At 53.0% G+C, this 18385-nt stretch overlaps 2 protein-coding genes and 1 pseudogene across 2 annotated transcripts in view; 1 reads left to right on the top strand and 2 right to left on the bottom strand.

Moving 5' to 3' along the window:
- Window positions 1–1725: 1725 nt before the first annotated feature.
- On the top strand, window positions 1726–13351 carry Polr3h (RNA polymerase III subunit H). The gene is made up of 7 exons (XM_057791502.1): window positions 1726–1744; window positions 1950–2074; window positions 5592–5688; window positions 9673–9759; window positions 10158–10221; window positions 10957–11158; window positions 12089–13351. Exons 2-7 carry the CDS (start codon window positions 1964–1966, stop codon window positions 12140–12142), a joined length of 615 nt encoding a protein of 204 aa, XP_057647485.1. The 5' UTR covers window positions 1726–1744; window positions 1950–1963; the 3' UTR covers window positions 12143–13351.
- On the bottom strand, window positions 3986–4171 carry LOC130889238 (small nucleolar RNA U3; annotated as a pseudogene).
- A 150-nt stretch (window positions 13352–13501) lies between the features above and the next one.
- The window catches only part of Aco2 (aconitase 2), a 42557-nt gene continuing 37673 nt past the window's right edge, over window positions 13502–18385 (bottom strand). Inside the window, exons 13-18 of the mRNA XM_057791501.1 lie at window positions 17168–17290; window positions 16818–16973; window positions 15928–16119; window positions 14815–14947; window positions 14282–14403; window positions 13502–14013 (exon numbers count right to left, since the gene is read on the bottom strand). Coding sequence (XP_057647484.1) covers window positions 13879–14013; window positions 14282–14403; window positions 14815–14947; window positions 15928–16119; window positions 16818–16973; window positions 17168–17290 — 861 coding nt within the window. The 3' untranslated portion in view covers window positions 13502–13878. The remainder of the gene's footprint in view (window positions 14014–14281; window positions 14404–14814; window positions 14948–15927; window positions 16120–16817; window positions 16974–17167; window positions 17291–18385) is intronic.

Here is an 18385-nt window from a genome sequence, read left to right as displayed (position 1 = left end):
GGAGGCAGAGGCAGGCAGATCTCTGTGAATTCGAGGCCAAATTGGTCTACAAGAGCTAGTTCCAGGACTGGCTCCAAAGCTACAGAGAAATCCTTTCTTGAAAAACCAAAACCAAAAAACAAACAAACAAACAAAAACCCTAAAACAAACAAAGAAAAGCAAAACAAAAACGAAGTTACCTATGGATATCATAAAGATCATAGCTAACCAATTCTTACCTCCCATGTCAGTTACCTGAAATACTTTGTTTCTGAGCGGTGGGGAGGGACACTAGTGTCTTACAGGTGGCAAGGACCCTTCTATCACTGAGCTAAACCTCTACTCCTCAGCTCCAGCCCCCAAATACCTTATTTTCTTTTCCCTGTTTCCTTTTCCTTCTTCTTCCTCCCCTGCCTTCTTCCACCCACCCCACTTCTTCTTTTCCAAGGAAGGGTTTCTTGTACCCAGGCTTGAATTCACTGTAGCGCTGAACTGAATTCCCAATTCTCCGGTCTTTACCTCTCACATTCTGGGGTTATATTGTGTCTGGCTCTCCAAAGTTATTTTTATTTATTGGCGGGGGTTTCGATGCTAAAACACAGGATCTCATTTTGTAACTCAGGCTGGCCTTGAACCAGCTGCTGGTATCATACACCTGAGAATATCAGTATGCACTCGTGTGCTTTTTGTTGAGTATGTCAATGTGGCACCACTTTCTGTCATCCAGAAAGGTTCTGGTGACCCTTTCTTGCCCAGCATCTTGGGTACTGGTCTGGAGCAAGTTCTGGTTTTTGTTGTTTGAGGCAGGGTTTCTCCATGTAGACTAGACTGGCCTCAAACTCAGAACTCCACCTGCCTCTGCCTCTCGAGTGCTGGGGTTCAGGGTGTGCGCCAACAAGCGCGGCTATACGGATTGGTTTTGTTAGATTTGTATTTTTATTTATTTTTTTTAATATTTATTTATTATTTATTATGTATACAATAGCCTATCTGTGTGTATGCCGAAGGCCAGAAGAGGGCGCCAGACCTCATTACAGATGGTTGTGAGCCACCATGTGGTTGCTGGGAATTGAACTCAGGATCTTTGGAAGAGCAGGCAATGCTCTTAACCACTGAGCCATCTCTCCAGCCCTAGATTTGTATTTTTTTTTTTTTTTTTTGGTTTTTCGAGACAGGGTTTCTCTGTGGTTTTGGAGCCTGTCCTGGAACTAGCTCTTGTAGAGCAGGCTGGTCTCGAACTCACAGAGATTCGCCTGCCTCTGCCTCCCGAGTGCTGGGATTAAAGGCGTGCGCCACCACCGTAGATTTTTTTTTTTTTTTTTTTTTTTTGGTTTTTCGAGACAGGGTTTTTCTGTGGTTTTGGAGCCTGTCCTGGAACTAGCTCTTGTAGACCAGGCTGGTCTCGAACTCACAGAGAGTAGATTTGTATTTTTAAAACATCTCTCCGGTTGAGAAAAGATAACCAGGCCTGAAGCGCAGACTTGTCTCCTAGCAACCAGAACTCCCTGAGGGGCCTGTGGTTGGCTTAAGAAGGAGGTCCCGCCCCCTCAAAGCTCACTCCGCTCCTCTCCCCTCACTGGCTGGAGACAGCAGGAGACCCCGCCCACCTCATGACCACGCCCCTCTCCAGAGCCTCGTGTAGCTCCGTACCCCTCCGGGGCGGGCACAGGCTTCTTATTGGTCAGTTCTCCGGAAGCTGAGGGACCTCGGAACGCTAGTTGCGCGTGAATAGTGCATGGCTGCCGCTCGTGGGGCACGCGGAGCGGTGCGGGGAGGTTCAGCATTTGGGGGGTGGGTGGCGGGCCTCAGCTTCCTCCGGGGCCGGAGAGTAGCATCCGCAAGCGGCACCGCAGGCTCTCCCGCGCGGCCCGGCTGCCGGCTTGGCTTGTCAGGCTGAGAGGGGACCGAGGCGGCTTGGGGCTCTCCACCGCTGGCAGGCCCCGGTGCTTGACAGGCTCTCCGGTTTCCAGAGCCCCGGCGCAGGATGTTCGTCCTGGTGGAGATGGTGGACACCGTGCGCATACCACCGTGGCAGTTTGAGCGGAAGCTCAACGACTCTGTTGCCGAGGAGCTGAACAAGAAATTAGCTAATAAGGTACTGGGCCCTCGGGCTGGCGTGCGGGGTCCGATCCCGCCCCCTGCTAGCCTGGCTGACGCCTGGTTCAGCCTTAGCCTAGCCTTGCACACTTAAGTAACTTCATGTCGGGGTCTCCTTTCCTCTTCTCTCCTCTGAGCCAGGCTTGGATGTTAGAGGTACCCCAAGTAGTAAATGGGCCGGGCGAGGTAGCGCACACCCGTGGTCCCAGCTTCTTGGGTCGTTGAGGCTTGCGAGATCGTGAGTTCGGGGCCAATGTGAGCAACACTGTAAGCCCCTGTCCCAAACAAATTAAAAAGCGTCGGGGTGTCGAACAGTGCTTAAATTTGCTTGGCCTTTGCGGGACTGTTGGTTCGAGTCTTAGTATGGACAGAAAAGAAACAACGGAGAGACCGCGCTCAAAATGAGTTTGTAAAAGCGAGATTCCACATCCAGTTACTGTGCCGCCTCGGCCAAGTCACCGTCTCTGGGCCTCAGTTTTTATTAAAACGGGGATAATTGTTTTTCTCTCAACTGTACATTGGGTAGCTCTAGTAGTCCGGCGTTGTCGGGAGGTTTCATTCTCAAATCGGTGTTTTTCACACCTGCTGTGGGCTATGCCAGTGGAGAGGCCTTTCTGCTCTCCTGTGGTCTTTGGTGACTGCTTAGCCACTCTTCAAGTCTCTCTTCACACTTAACCAGTTATTTTCTTGTTTATTTGAAGTTTTTTTTTGAGACAGGGTTTCTCTGTAGCTTTGGAGGCTGGCCTGGAACTCACAGAGATCCTCCTGCCTCTGCCACCCAAGTCTGGGATTAAAGGCATGTGCCACCACCACCCAGTCAGATTTTACATTTTTTATCTTTGTGTATACCTGTGTGTATACACAGGTCAGAGGACAGTTTGTGGATTCTTCCACCGTGTGGGTCACTGGGATTGAAATCAGCTGTCAGGTTTGGAGGTCGGTGGCTTTCCCAGCTGAGCCTTCTCACTGGCCCCTGGATTTATTTGGTTACTGTGTTTCCCTTTCCATGGATACAGGGGTCTTCTCTGACTTACTCCTTTAACTATCTCTAACACTTAGCCAGGGTGGCCCTGTGGTGTACAGTGAAGGGAAGAAAGTCTTGACCGGCAGGGCCTCACAGTTGAGGGTAAATGCCAGGAAGGGCAGGCATTCACACACTTGGGGAACAGGAGAAGCCAAGTGGAGGCTCTGTGGGGAGGGTTGGAGCAGGCTGGGTATGAGGAGCTGTGCAGGCAGAATCATGAGCATGTGCAGAGGCTCTGAGGAAGGAGGGGTTGGTGGCTTCTCACAGGGCACCAAGGAAGCTGGTGTGGCTGCAACAGTGAGGGAGGACACTGTAGGAGACGGTATGCGGAGAGGTGGGGGCAGAAAGAGCAAGACTGACTAGCTTTCTACGGGAGACAGGTGATCCCTCTACGGGAGACTGAGGTGGGGAGGAGGCACACCTACAAACCTGAGGCCTGGCCGCTTGGGGGAGCGAATTCACGGACTCTGATTTATTTTGGTTTGGCCTTGCAATCAGAGAGACCTGCCTGCCTCTGCCGCGCAGGTGCTGGTATTAAAGGTCTGTGCTGTTGTCTCCGTCACAGTTCAGTTGCCATGGAGAGACACCATGACCAGGGCAGCTTCTGGAGGTTTAGTCCGTTATCAAGGCGGGGCACACATGGTGCTGGAGCATCAGCTGAGCGCTACCTCTAGATCCACAGACCAAGAGAGCAGCAGTCTCAAAGCCCACCCCAGTGGCACACTTCCTCCAGCAAGGCCACCCCTGATCCTTCTGATCCTTCTGAAATAGTGCCTCTCCCTGATGCCTCAGCATTCAAATATCTGGGCCTGTGGAGGCTGTTCTTATCCAACCCCCACAGCCACCACATCCAGGGATTCTTTTGTTAATTTTTTTTTCCTGAAATCCGCGCAGACTGCCCTCCCTGATGAGAGGCAGATGATCAGCTGTGAGAGGCAGCTGTAGCAGAGCAGCGGCCAGAGCTGCCGCCCTCAGGAGGGACCACATCTCGTCCTCGTGGTTGCGGGTGCTCCACACAGTCAGAGAAGCCTCTCCAGTAACACATTATAGAGATGATCCCTGATGGCACACGCCTTTAGTCCCAGCACTCGGGAGGCAGAGGCAGGAGGATCTCTGTGAGTTTGAGGCCAGCCTGGTCTACAGAGTGAGTTCCAGGACAGCTAGGGCTGTTACACAGAGAAACCCTGTCTCGAAGAACTAAAAAAAGAAAAGAAATCCCTGAAAGTGTAGTCTTCATTAATTTTTTTTAATTCCATGTATTTATTTTGCATGTGGGTGTACATATCACAGCACGTATGTGTAGGTGAGGACAGCTGTGAGGAGATGGTGAGTCTCCTATGTGGTCCTGGGCTGCAGCTTAAGTCGTCCGGATTGGTGGCAAACACCTTGACTGCTGGGCCCTTTTGCCAATTCCACCTCCCCACTTATTTTTGAGGCAGGGTCTCATGGGACCTGAACCAGGGTGGCTCTGCCTCCACCTCTCAAGTTGCTATGCCTGACTGAGGCCAGGTCACTGACCCCGTGAGAGGCGCCCCCGCAGAAGAGCTCACCGGGGAGCTCTGCCCCAGTTCTGAAGTGCTCTGCTGCCTCTCGAGTCCCTGAGCAGCTCTGGTGAGGTGTGTGATTTAGAGGGTGGCGGTGTGCAGACACCGAGACAAGAATACCAGAGTGTGGGCTTGGGTGTGGGGCTCTCTCTTGAAGGGCTTGACCACATACCCCTGTGAGAGCCCCGTCTCTGTGTGTGTGAGGTGGCATGAGTGTTGAGCAAGCAAGGCTTCCCACTGCCAGTCCTCACGGTGGTGACAGTCAGTTTGCTCATTTGTGGTCTCTGAACCACCAGGAAACTTTTTTTTTTTTTTTTTTTTTTTGTGGTTTTTCGAGACAGGGTTTCTCTGTGGTTTTGGAGCCTGTCCTGGAACTAGCTCTTGTAGACCAGTCTGGTCTCGAACTCACAGAGATCCGCCTGCCTCTGCCTCCCAAGTGCTGGGATTAAAGACGTGCGCCACCACTGCCCAGCTACCACTAGGAAACTTTATGTTCACCCTACTCACTTAATAACGCTTCAGCTGGGGTCTCTTTTCTTTAGGGGGGTGTCGGTTTGAGACAGGGTTTCTCTTTAGCCCTGGCTGTCCTCAAACTCGCTCTGTAGACCAGACTGGCCTCAGACTTCCTGCCTCCACCTCCTGAGAGTGCTGGAATTAAGGCATGTGCCACAATGCCCAGTCTGGTGTCTCATTTTTAAACATGGGAAAACTGAGTCTCAGAAAGGCAAAGCAGTGTCCTTGGTGGTCCCACAGTGAGGTGGAGTAGCTGGTCGTTCCGGCCCTGCTCTTTCCAGAGTTCTGCGTCCTGAGGTCCCTAACAGTCAGCTCCTGCAGAGTCTTAGCTCACACCCCTCTAGAACAAGGGGAACTTGAAGCTCGCTTATAAGGAGAAGGGTTTGGAGATGCTGGACCCCGGGGTCACTGTATGTATGCACGTGTGTGCACAGGTCGTGTACAACGTGGGACTCTGCATCTGTCTGTTTGATATCACCAAGCTTGAAGATGCCTATGTATTCCCAGGGGACGGAGCCTCACACACCAAAGGTGGGTGCCTTCTCTTCCTAGGGTACCATATTTCTTGGGGCTCATTTTTCTGTAGCAAAAGATCAAGTTTGCCATGCCTCTTGGGGTGGCAGGAGACCTGGGCCCCAGCCTAATTCTGCTAGGAATTTACTTCCGTGACCGTGGGTGGGTACTCTTGTCCCCTCTGGGCCTCAGTTTCCTTTCCTGTCAGACAGCAGTGTGGATGGGGAGAGTCTCAAGGCTGCTATGGTTTTGAGATTGGGATTTTGGTTCAACCTTTGGGTCCCTTGGGTTCCATCCAGTGCCCCCTGATCCTTGCCCAGCCCTCAGGCCACTCAATTGCTTCATGAGTATGGTGAGAAGGTCTGCTAGGCAAGGACCCTGAGCGGAGAGCAGAAGGTGAGGGTAGAGTGGCCTAGTGAGGTCTGGGGACCTGGAGGGGCAGGTAGGCCACAGCAATTAAAACTCTGGGCTCAGCGAGTGGCGCAGGGGTAAAAGTGCTTGCTGTACAAATCTAGAGACCTGAGTTTGATACCCAGAACTCACTAGAAGATGGAGGGAGAGACCTGACTGCACACAGTTTTCCTCTGATCTCCACACGGGGTGTGTGTGTATGTCTCTGTGTGTCTCTGTGTGTGTGTCCGTCCTCTGAGCAGGGATGGTGATACATGCCTGTAATCCCAACACTTGGGAGGTGGAAGCAGTAGGACCAGGAGTTGCGGGCCAGCCTGGGCTAACAGCGATAGTAGCTTCTATACTTTAGGACTGCCAGGAGGACTAAGACATTAATATAGTAGAGCTCAAGGTGGGGCCTGGGCACGGAGGAAGTGTGGCATTGCTTGTTTCTGTTGGCTCTGGGGTTCCTTGGGTGGTGCTATTCTGGGCGGGTCTTGGCCAGGCTGGAGTGTCTGGTGCGGTGGTCTCAAAGGTCTGAATTCAGTGCCTAAGTATGTCTTCAGCCTTGCCTAGAGGCCACTGACCAAGAGCTGTCACGTGGCTAAGACTGAGGAATGGAGAGACAGACTTTCCCCTTGTGAGGCAAAGTGTAGTAAAACTGAAAGGGATGTGCATCTGGGGGTGAAAGGGTGGTGGGTGGGACCTGGGGAGGTGGTGGGAGGGGCTGGTCAGCTTAGGTGTCTTCCCTGGAGGATGTAGGGACTCCTAGTCTTGCTTACATGGTGCCATCAGCAGGACGGCCTGGAGGAACTCTGCACCCTGTCTGCAGGACCAGGGTAGAATGTGTATCCTCAGCTTGCCCAGGGCTTGCAATGTCAGCCCGGAAATGCGGCAGAGGCAAAGAGCCCCGCGACAGACACACAAGGCACAGTGGGGAACCTTATCTTTGTCCATGTTGGTCAGCCTCTTAGCCCAGGGACGGGTGGTTGAGCATTCTGGAGTGGGCAGAGGCAGCCCGGGGTCTGTGTGGGCATCCAGAGACTAGTTAATTGAGCTCTGCAGAGAGCCCCAGCAAGCAGTCTGTCTTTGTTTGGACTAGGAATTTTCATGAGCAAGCCCAGAGCATGGAAACAGCTATGAGTAGCCAGCCCTGTTCTCAGAGAGGAGTGCCAAGCTGAGCTTGGCTCTGCGCTTGGACAAGGGCAAGGCCTCTGTTCTCAGGGAACACTGCTGAGCTGGGCAGGCACTGTTCCTGGACAAGAGCCTGTTGTCCAAGAGGCAAGTGCTAATAACTTGAGGAATACCAGAAACAAATCAGCTTTAAGGAAATGCTGCCTGTTTTCCCTTGGTGATATCTGACACTTCGTCTCCAGTATTGGTTTGTATTGTCCCCTAGACCCTGCTCACCCTGGGTCTCTTGTTTCACCAAGGGAGCTGTGTAAAGTTTGACCCTCGGAGTAAGTACGTCCCACAGACCTGTGCTTCTGGCTCTGGTTCCTGGGATGGGGGCTGGGCAGCTACATTTACCAGTCACACAGTGGGACGCTCTTGAGGGCCATGAGCACTGCGAGAGCATCGGGCCAAGCCCCGCTTCCTCTTCAGAAGGTCAGCTTGTTAGAGTCTTTCCTCTCCTTTCACCATTTGGGTCCTGGTGATCAAACTCCGGTGGTCAGACTTGGTCACAGCCTCTTTTTCCACTGAACCATTTTGCTGGCCCTTCTTTGGAGTCGTGGCCACTTCAGTGCCTCGTGTGAGTGAATTCAGGAATTTGTTCTTTTCCCAGAAACTCCCAAGAGTGTGGAGTACACGTCCCCAGGATGTAGAGTACTATCCTATACATCTGCTTATGCCTGCTAAGAGCAAGTGATTCAAATGGTGCTGCCCCCTGCTGGGGTGGGAATGGAGTACAGTCCTGGGCTGGAAACCAGGGCCTCACGTCATTGAGTGTTCCACAACTGGGCCACATCTTCTAGCCCTTGGCTGTTGTCTTTTAAGACGGGGTCTCTGTGTAGCCCTGGCTGTCCTGTAATAACTCATCATGTAGACCAGGCTAGCCTCGAACTCACAGGGATCTGCTTCCAGGGTGCTGGGGTTAAAGGTGTGTGCCACCATGCCCAGCTTCAGCCTTCCTTTTCGAGGCTGATTACTGTGCTGTGTGTGTACACCGTACAGTAAAGGTGTGTGTTCATTGTCAGTGCACTTGGGCTGCTCACCGCTTAGGCCCTGGGCCCTGCTTTACATGGTGTCCTGTCCATGTAGGCCTGCGCCAAACTAACCTGGCGGAGGCTTTTTTTTTTTAAATATTTATTTATTATGTATACAATATTCTGTCTGTGTGTATGTCTGCAGGCCAGAAGAAGGCGCCAGACCTCATTACAGATGGTTGTGAGCCACCATGTGGTTGCTGGGAATTGAACTCAGGACCTTTGGAAGAGCAGGCAATGCTCTTAACCTCTGAGCCATCTCTCCAGCCCCTGGCGGAGGCTTTGAGCTGAATGCTGGTGCTGTGGGGGGCAATGTGTTTTCGTCCTGTGGGTAAGCGGCCCATGTCTGCTCCTGGCTGCATTCGGGAAAGTTAGTAGAAGGCTCAGTCACCTTTAGGATGCGTGTCACCTCACGGGGTAGTGTGCAGGAAGGCAGTGGACAGAGCTGGGTAAGGTAGGTCACTGAAGGAGCCCTGGTAGGAGAAGCCTGTGCTAGGAGTGAGTCTGTCTGAGGAAGGCCTATTCAACCTGGTGGCCTCGTCCGGGGAGAGACATCTAGGGTGGCTGTTAACCTGTGGGTCGTGACCCCTTTGGGTCGCATAGCAGATATCCTGTACATCCGATAGTTAATTACGATTCATAAGTTGTAAAATTACAGTTAGGAAGTAGCAGCAAAAATAATTTTATAGTTGGGGTCCGTGTATGAAAAGGTTGCAGTATTAGGAAGGTTGAGAAGCACTGACCCAGAGGCTTCTCGTGGCCGAATAGGCAGGGGAGCTGTGTAGTTAGAGTAGCACACCCAGCCTCTGAGCTGCCTCTTCCTCGTGTGTTGGAAACGTGGCTGGCCCAGGCAGTTCATAGCTGCACTTGGCTAATGGCAGAGAGCATCTTCCTGTTTGAGAGGTGTGGCTTCTGCTGAGGCCAGCAGGCAGCCTTTCCCTTGGATTCAGGTGAGTGGGGAACACACAGGACAAGGCCTGAGGACCCCGAAGACTCCCCAGCTGTCACCACAGGCAGCCTTGGCGTTTTTAGCATCCTATCGCAGATTGGCTGTGCTGAAGGTGAGCTTGCTGGGGGGACAGGGAGTTTGGAATTGACTTTGGAGTCACTAGTGGTCCAGAATCAAGGTTCAGGTGTGACTTGAGATGGATTTGGAAACCAGCCTTAGTTCAGGGCAGCAGGAGCTGCTGGTCCCTTTGGAGACCAAGCTGTGACCTTGCAGAAGAGAGGGAGGGTCGGTTCTCTGGCTTAGCAGACAGGTGTAGACCTGCAGGAGGACTTGGCATGGACCATTGGGTAAGTGTGCTGGCAGAGAGGTGGACATAGGCGAACATGATCAGCCCCAGGCTCCATGGCCACCATGGAGGGTCTGCTGTAACTGACAACAATGTCCCTTCTTTTCCAGTCCATTTCCGATATGTGGTGTTCCACCCATTCCTGGACGAAATCCTCATTGGAAAGATCAAAGGCTGCAGCCCAGAGGGTGTGCACGGTAAGGGAGGGTGACTCATGGGGTGGGGCGCAGCGGGGTGGGTGTGTCTGCGGACCAAGCAAGGGTGCCCCGTCCCCTCATCCAACTGTCAGGTTTCACTCTAAGGCTACAGCTTAGGATTTTAGGGTGGCTACTGAGCAGGTGGAGGTGACGGGCGCACAGTCCATATGGCTCTCGGTGAGCACTCAGGGTGGAGAACTAGATCCTTGGAGCTTTGCCCAGGGCTGCTGAGCACTTGTTGGCGGTATGGTTACAGATGTGGGGCTTTGAGGAAGGAGGGGACAGATTGCCCTGGGGACCCCTGGGCTGCAGTGGGAAAGGGACTTGCAGTGTCCAGCCATCTCTTCTGTTGTCCCTTTGAAGTTCTCATCCTGCGCCATCATGTTCATTTCTTCCAGTCTCTTTGGGGTTCTTCGATGACATTCTCATCCCCCCCGAGTCACTGCAGCAGCCTGCCAAATTGTATCCTCTCAAGGTTAATGGGGCAGCTGACATCCCCGCTCCTGTGGTGACCCGGGGCTCTGTGATCTGCCACGGCTGGTGTGAAGCACCAGGTCCCCTGCTCCACTCTGACCTCAGGAGTCATTTCAGAGACCCTTCCCCTAGGAGCTGGAGTGCAGAGCCCCTGTCCTCTTCCTACATCCGGGCTGTTTTTAATGGGACAGTCAGTGGTCTTGGGAGAGAGGCTCAGGTGGCTTGTCATAACTGTATTCAGAGCTCCCAGCAGTCGCCTGACATGGAGGATGCAGTGTGCCACTAGAGGGCAGTGTGGCTCTGCAGGCTGTGGGGGAAAGCACAGATCAGCCTCCGCTCACTCCCAGGCCTCTGCAGGGCAGGGGTAGAGACTGAATTGTCAGCAAATCTAGCCTAGCCTGGTTTTCCTCAGGCAGGTACCATTTAAACCTACCTCATTTTCTGGAGACCAGGGGATCCATGACCTTCCGGTCGAACTAGTTAAGGCTTGAATGAGGCGTGTGGGGCGCTGGGTCATTCTCATCTCCAGACTTGGGAATGTGGTTCTCACTTTGGGTCCTGGCACAACTAGCTCCTCTCCAAGGACCAGAAGCAGCTTTCCCTGGGATTCCCAGCCAAAATAGTCTCAGCCTGGAGTTGGCTTTACCTTGGGTAAGTACTTCCGAGGACCCTCTGCCTCCTGAACCTGCATAGCACGGTTGTGGCCTTGACCTTGGTCTCCAGTGACGAGGCGGAACAAGTCTGGGTGTGGGAGTATGAGACCGAGGAAGGAGCTCATGACCTGTACATGGACACTGGTGAGGAGATCCGCTTCAGGGTAGTGGATGAGAGCTTTGTGGACACGTCCCCCACAGGACCTAGCTCAGCTGAGGCTGCCTCTTCCAGTGAGGAGTTGCCAAAGAAGGAAGCGCCGTACACGCTTGTGGTAAGCTGATGGGGGGTTGCTTTATTTTTTGGGGGGGGGCGTTGAGACAGGGTTTCTCTGTGTATGTCTGGAACTAGCTCTTTTTTTTTTTTTTTTTTTTTTGGTTTTTCGAGACAGGGTTTCTCTGTGGCTTTGGAGCCTGTCCTGGAACTAGCTCTGTAGACCAGGCTGGTCTCGAACTCACAGAGATCCGCCTGCCTCTGCCTCCCGAGTGCTGGGATTAAAGGCATGCGCCACCACCGCCGGCCTAGAACTAACTCTTATAGACCAGGCTGGCCTCAAAACTCAGATCTGCCTGCCTCTCAAGTGCTGGGATTAAAGATGCGCAGCACCACACCTGGCAAGGAGGCTGCTTTCTTGGAGTTCCACTTCCAGAACCCCCTCCTTAGTAGGTCAGATGTCTTATGAGTGTCACCTGTCACTTCTTAGCCTGCTTTTGTGGACTGGGGCTGAGGTGACAGTGTTGCTGTGGGTGTTGGGCAGGCTAGATGGGAGTATGTCCTGTGCCCCCAGAGGGACAGCTCAGACTGGATTATGTCATGGGGATCTTAAGGGATGGAAAGAAAACCACGGAGGGTTAGAGAGGTTAAAGTGGAGATTAGAGCAGAGTTCCAGGGAAAAGGGAGTCTCTGGTTTCTCCCTCGGTGTGACTTTGGGGGGCTCAGAAAGATACGTCTAGGGCTGAGGAAGGATTACCTGATTCCATTTGAGGCCATGGGGTCAATAAGCTTTTTCCTAAGAACCTGGAGAGCTGGGGCAGGAGTGACACTGTGGTTCCCAGTCTCTCCACAGCCTCCTGACTGTTAGGACTCCCGACCTTCCTTTTGCCTGTGCTGGGCCTGCCGGGTGCTACAGGGGGGGGGCCACTGGGCCTCCTGTCCCGGGCAGTGCAGCTGAACAGTAACAAGTGTGCCGGTTTTTCTCTAATAGGGATCTATCAGTGAGCCAGGCCTGGGCCTTCTCTCCTGGTGGACCAGCAATTAGCCCTGGAGCTTAACAGTGACTGGCCAGCCTGAAGACCCTGCCCAGACCTGACAAAGTGGAGCAGATGCAGATTCTGAGGAGTGCTGCCCAGAGCTAGGCTGGGTGGAACCAGGAGTGCCACCCACTTGTCTTCCCGAGCTCTGGTTCTCTGCCTTCTGGAGCCACCCCTGAAGTCCTCTGCACTGGATTGCTTTTGTTTTCCTGACAGTCTAATTGATCCAGGCTGGCTTCTCACTTGCCGTACAGCTAGAGTAGCCTTGAGTTTCTGATCCTCCAGCCTCTACCTCTGGAGTGCTGCGATTGCACGTGTGCACCCCCACGTTGAGTTTATGTGGTAGGATGGAGCCAGGGCTGTGTGCACACCAGGCAGGCACTCTACCAATTTCCCCAGCACAAGGACTGAGGATGGAGCCCAGGGCCTCTCCCACGTGAGGAGGTTATTGTGCTACTAGGATACAATAGGGTGAGCTAGGCCCACCCCATCCTTTCTTGTGAACTTCTGGTTTTCAGTGACAGAAGAAAATTTAATAAATAATGACAGCAGCAATAACCCTCCTCTCTTTCAAGAGCTGACACGATCTAAGGTCACCGAATTGACGACCTGGGACAGCATTCCCAAGCTCGACAGTTGTAGGACTTGGGCATTTATGAGAGCACACTGCCTCTGCTGAGCTTGGTGCTCTGTAACAGAGGTAGAGGCACCAGGCCACAGCCATCCTCCCCCAGCATTTGGAAGGAGTTGCCTCCCCCCGCCCCCCCAATGAGCCAAACCAACTCCTTGCCTAGGAAATGGAGGCTGTGGGATTACTGTCTGGTGTTGCTGCCTCCTCAGCTGGGACAAGTATCATGGGGTTTGTGATGCCCCACGTCTCGGCAAATGACTGCCAAGCCCTGCTGTCCTTTTCTCCAATGGCACTGAGACACTTGTGTAATAAGGTACTATTTTGTGACAGACCTCCTTGGCCTGCCTGGGTCTTCCCATCTGATGCTGCCTAACGAAGAGGCCCCACCCTTCTGCAGAGGCGAGGGCTGGCAAATGTCATTCCTTTTCAGGCTGCTTTATCTAGTTCAGGCTGGACTTGGGAGGCAGAGGCAGGTGGCTCTCCAAGTTCAAGTACTGGGCGCTGGGATTAAAGGCGTGAGCTGCCACCACCCACTTTAACTACTCTCAGGGTAGTTAAAGACCAAGTCTAGTGCCATCAGTCCCGAGGGAACAGAGGAGGCAGCTCTAGCCCACTGCAGTTATCCCAACTTTGCTTTAGTAACCCAGGCCTGATGAGGCCTCTGCTGACCTTGGCTTAAAGTTCTCCCCGAGTGCAAGCTGACAGTCGCAGATAGCAACCACTCTCACACAGAACAGTCAATGGATCTGGATTTTTTTTTTTTTTTTTGTAAGAACAAAAGGTTCTCTAAAATCCTTCAGCCACCAATGAAATGATCAGGCAGGATAAAACTTCTTTAGGAGTGCTGTCATTAAAAATAAATACAGGTGCATGGGCTGTTGAAGGACGAATCAAACTGAAAAGGAAGGCTGGGGCTGGGACATAATCTTTAGTGCCCTCCATGGTGGCTCGCTCAGTGGGCTGAGGATGAGGAGAGCAGGAAGCAGGTCTGGTCACCATCTTAGAGCTGGAGGCCACGCTGGACAGACCAGCTCTGACTGATGATGCACATGGACCTGTACTTTTGACACCCAGCAGGGTCTAGAGGGACACGACAGCCAGCCCGGACCTTCCTTATTGCTGCAGCTCCTTCATCCTGTTTAGGGCACTGCCTGCGCGGAACCACTCAATCTGAGTCTCGTTGAAGGTGTGGTTCAGGAGGATGGTTTCCTGGGTCCCATTAGGGTGCTTGATGATGCATTTCAGAGGCTGCAAAGGAAAGATGCATGTGGGTGGGGAGTGGAGGGTGCTCCTAGGAACACAGTCCTCAGTGGGCACTGGGAAGGCCCATCAGGCAATCTATTTGGGCACTGAGTGCCAGGCCAGCGGTAATGGGTCTCAGCTGGGTGAAGCATGGATTTCTAAGAGCCGTAAGTATGGCATGGCTGGTTATAGTAGGACAAGAAACAAGGGACTATCCAACCCCAACCGCCTAAGAGATCCCCAGTCTGCCTGCCCTCCTTCCTAGCCCCCTGACCTTGCCAGGGGCAAAGTCCTTCAGGCCTTGAATGGTCAGCTTGTCCACTGGATGGATCTTGTTGTAATCAGAGGGGTCGGCAAAGGTGAGGGGCAGCAAGCCCTGTTTCTTTAGATTGGTTTCTGGAAGACATAGATGAAGTCAAAAAGTGTGGGTCCTCTGCCCAGGGACCCTAACTAGCCGAGGAGTATTCTCTAGAACACCAGGAGACAGACCCTCAACCCAGTCCTGCTGGGGATAAACAGGCAGTGACTATAGTGCCCAAGTCCACTGGGTCCCAGCCCTTCTTTCCCCAGTAGCACTCCAGGCAGGCTTGTATTAGTGCCTTGGATTTCAACCGACAAGTTTAGAACCAACACCAGTGTTGGTGGGGGGGCTATGAGCATCAGATTCGGTCAATGCCAACTTGGCGTTGGGTAGGTGGGGACAGGCTATGTGGAATATGGGAGCATGGACTCCAGGCCCAAGTTGTCCACTGACAGTAGGTGACCTAGGACCTTGAGTGAGGAGCAGCACCCAAGGGTCTGGCTCACCGTGGATCCTGGCGAAGCTCTTGGTGATGATGGCCCGGCCCCCGAGGTGGCGAGGCTCCAATGCTGCGTGTTCCCGGCTGGAGCCTTCACCATAGTTCTCGTCTCCGATCACTACCCACCTGATGCCATGTTTCTGTCAGGTAACGGGGATACAGTACTGAGGGTGCTGCCTGTACCTGCCTAACCTTGGGCAAGTTGACGTTCAGCGTCAGGGGAGGGGGCAGTTCCTTTGCTGTTGCTCACAAGCAGCTGGACTTGGAATGAATTAGGCCAGATAAGACCCCAAGGGAGCAGGCAATGGACAAGGAAGCAGCTAGCCGTCACGGAGCAGCACAGAGGCAGGGTGGGCGGAGGCTCCATTTTGAGAGCCAAGCCGTGGCTGCACAGTAGGAGCAGGAGACTCACTAGGGCCATTTAGTTGTACAGTCAACAGTATGGGCTCGAGGAGACTACCGTTCCTTAAGCACCTGCACTGTCCCAGTCAGCCACAAGGAGTTGCCATATGACCCTCACACTACCCTAGAACAGTCTGGACCTTGCAAGAAGTGGACCAGGGTTGAAGAAATGGCTCCACAGTAAAGAGCACCTGTGGCTCTTTCAGAGGAACCAGGTTCTAATCCTATCACCCACGCAGCAGCTCACAACCATATCTAACTCAATTCTAAGGGGTGGGGGTAGCAGTCCTCTTCTAGCCTCTGAGGACACCAGACATGCACATGGTGAACAAAAACATGCAGGCAAAACCCATATATACAAAGAGTGGCGGTGCTGGCCCACGGCTTTAATCCCAGCACTCGGGAGGCAGAGGCAGGCGGATCTCCAGGCCATCTGGTCTACAGTTTCAAGACAGCCAGGGTTTCAAAGAAACAAAATGAGGTAGGACCCTAGCTCAGGCCTGGGTTCTGGGAAACCACCTGTGGCTTTTCTGAGCCTCACTTTGTTTCCTTCAACCTCTGGGTCTGGGTCAAACACTTGCTGTGACTCCTGACTCCAGGGCAGGGTCTCTTGGGTGCTGGAGAGCAATTTTCTCCAGGTATGTCTCCCCCTGCTCCCCGCCCCAGCCCTCAGGAGAGCGGCTGCCAACACTGTCCCCACCAAACAATGCTGGCCTACCTTGTAGTATCGAGCAGTGTCAGGGACAGGACCAAACTCCTGGGTGACAGCATTGCGCACGGAGTTGGCCTTGCCGTTTTCAATGTTGATGGCGCCGATGAGCAGGTTATTAGAGATGTTGTCCAGATGTCCACGGAACTTGAGCCAGGGGCCAGCAGCAGAAATGTGGTCAGTGGTGCACTTCCCTTTGACCTTGGGTGGGTGAACAGAGAAGACAGGCCAGGTTAGACCTGAGTACTGGATGAAGGGAGAAGCCTTCCAGAGACAGGCAACAGTGACCAGATGATAGTTATGTCTGGCCTAGAACCTGTGGTCTGTGGAGTGAGTCCTGATGTTCCCATGCCCACTTGGTTCAGGTAAGACCATCACCCACCCCATCAAAAGCTCCAGCATGCTGTCTCCATGACAGGATACTCTCTCCCAGGATAGGTCAGACATGGAGGACAGATGCAGTTGTTTGCTTATTCAGCTAAGCTGCCTATGGTGGGGAGATGAGCGACTCCACACCAGACACAGGAGCGAGGAGTCATGTCTGGGCCCTGGCTCACACGAGCTAAATACTGGCTGTCACAGGCGTGCCTGGACACCCCCTTAGTAAGCCCATAAATTATTGTCAGATATGAGTCTGAGGCCTTGACCACAGTAGAAAGGCCAAGCTCCCAAACAGTCCCTATCTGGTAATGACCCATAGGAATGCTGTGGAGTCTTGTCAGTCTAAAGCTGAGCTAAGTCACACGTGACGCACACCATATGGCTGAGGTCTGTCCAGCCCAGAGCCATGGAGAAGGGGAACTACAGGCTGCTGTGATCTCTTTCCCCTTGCAACCAGCCTTTCTGCTCCCATGGGGTCAGTCATGCCCAGTGCTTGCGTATGGCATGCTCATGCCAACCTTGATGAGGATCTGCAGGTCTTCCAGGTCCTTGCCGTCCCACTTGTCAAAAGGCTCCAAGAGCTGCAGGCGCTGGCTGGTAGGGCTCACGTCTACCCGTTGCCCACTGCTGTCCTTGGGGGGGTGCTGGTAGGTGTCCTGCCCTGGGTCAAAGTCCTACAGAAGGGATGGAGACACACTGGGCACTGAGTCCTTAATCCCCACATGGAAGTCTCCTAGATCACAAGCTTCCCTGGCCCCAAACCCCACTCGTTCTCAGTAACAATGTTACCCCACCCCACATGAGCCCAGGCAGCTAGGAAGGCGGGCCTGTGGTTAGCCAACCATACAAAATGGTAGCATCTGCTCACCGATCTGGGAAGCTCATCTGCGTCTGGAGCCTCCAGCTTGAACTTCTTGCCATCCTTGCCTGTCAAGAAGTCAGTTTCTGGGTTGAACTTAAGGGTTCCTGCAATGGCCAGGGCTGTGACAATCTGAAATGGAGGAGTCCAGTTTGCTGGTTAGCACCAGACACCCACACCTACCTACATATGCCCCTCTTTTTTAAAATTGTTTTTATTACTGTGTGTGAATGTGTGTATGGTATGCATGTGTGCATATGGGTGCCAAAGCATAGATGTTGGAGCCAGAAAACAACTCTGTGTGGTTGATTATCTCCCATCTTTATAGGGCAGGGATAAGGTGTGTGTTTCTGGACATTCAACTCAGGTCTCTGGGGTTACGTGTAGCATGCACTTTTGTCTGCTGAGTCATTTTGCTGGCCCTCCAGGTCTCGCAGTGAGCCTGGAGCTTTGCTCTTTGGCTATGCTGGCTGGCCAACAAGCCCCAGGGATTTTTTTTTAATGTGGGTGTGGGTGAGGGACTCAGACCCTCATACTTGTGCAGCAACAACTTCACCTATTGAGGCATCTTCCTCTCCCCAGGTCCCTCTTCTGAAGCCAGAAGGCTGTAGGGCTGTCTTTGGGACCATGAGCCACTGGGCCTGCAGAGTACTCAAGCTCCCAAGGGCCACTTGACCTCTACAATGGCTTCCCCCAGGCTAGGCCAGCACTACTATGGCACTTTCCTGTCTCTTGCAGGCGCCCTGGATAGAGAGGAGGCCCAGGACACAAATGCTTCAGTGCTGGAAATGTTCTTGCTTGACAGCAAAGGAAAAGAGAGAACCATTTCCTCACTTAGCAATGAGAGCTCTGGAACACGCAGTAAAGTCAAGAGACTGGCCTGTGCTGGAGATGGGCAAGGTGGGGCAGCCACTCAGTGCCTAAGATGCAGCCGATCAACGGCCACAGTAACGATCAGTGGTCATAGTAACAGCGAAGGCACATTTTTACTGAACATAGAAGCCGAGCTTGAGACATGCCTGTGGTCTCAGTCATTCACAAGGAAGGGAAGACGGTGGGGGGCGACTATTAAGCCAGCAATTCACATAACCTCTCACAGGACCTGGAAGGTAAGTATGGTAGCCAAGCTCATGTAGTCAGGAGAGCAAGGACTTGTCTCAGTGAAATGCCATAGTCCATACTCATAGCTACCAACTGTGCTAAATGGTTGAGACCCTTAAAAATTGA

The sequence above is a fragment of the Chionomys nivalis genome, chromosome 17 (genome assembly GCF_950005125.1).
Source record: "Chionomys nivalis chromosome 17, mChiNiv1.1, whole genome shotgun sequence".
Classification (NCBI taxonomy): Eukaryota; Metazoa; Chordata; class Mammalia; order Rodentia; family Cricetidae; genus Chionomys; species Chionomys nivalis.
The sequence above is the reverse complement of the archived record's forward strand: the minus strand, read 5'-3'. Positions and strand labels throughout refer to the sequence as shown.

Bases quoted from the DNA above. Each gene is read 5' to 3' on its own strand.
- Polr3h (XM_057791502.1), top strand. From the start codon at position 1,964: ATGTTCGTCCTGGTGGAGATGGTGGACACCGTGCGCATACCACCGTGG. The intron at 2,075-5,591 runs GTACTGGGCCCT...GTGTGTGCACAG, and splicing joins ACAAGAAATTAGCTAATAAG to GTCGTGTACAACGTGGGACT. The intron at 11,159-12,088 runs GTAAGCTGATGG...TTTCTCTAATAG, and splicing joins AAGCGCCGTACACGCTTGTG to GGATCTATCAGTGAGCCAGG.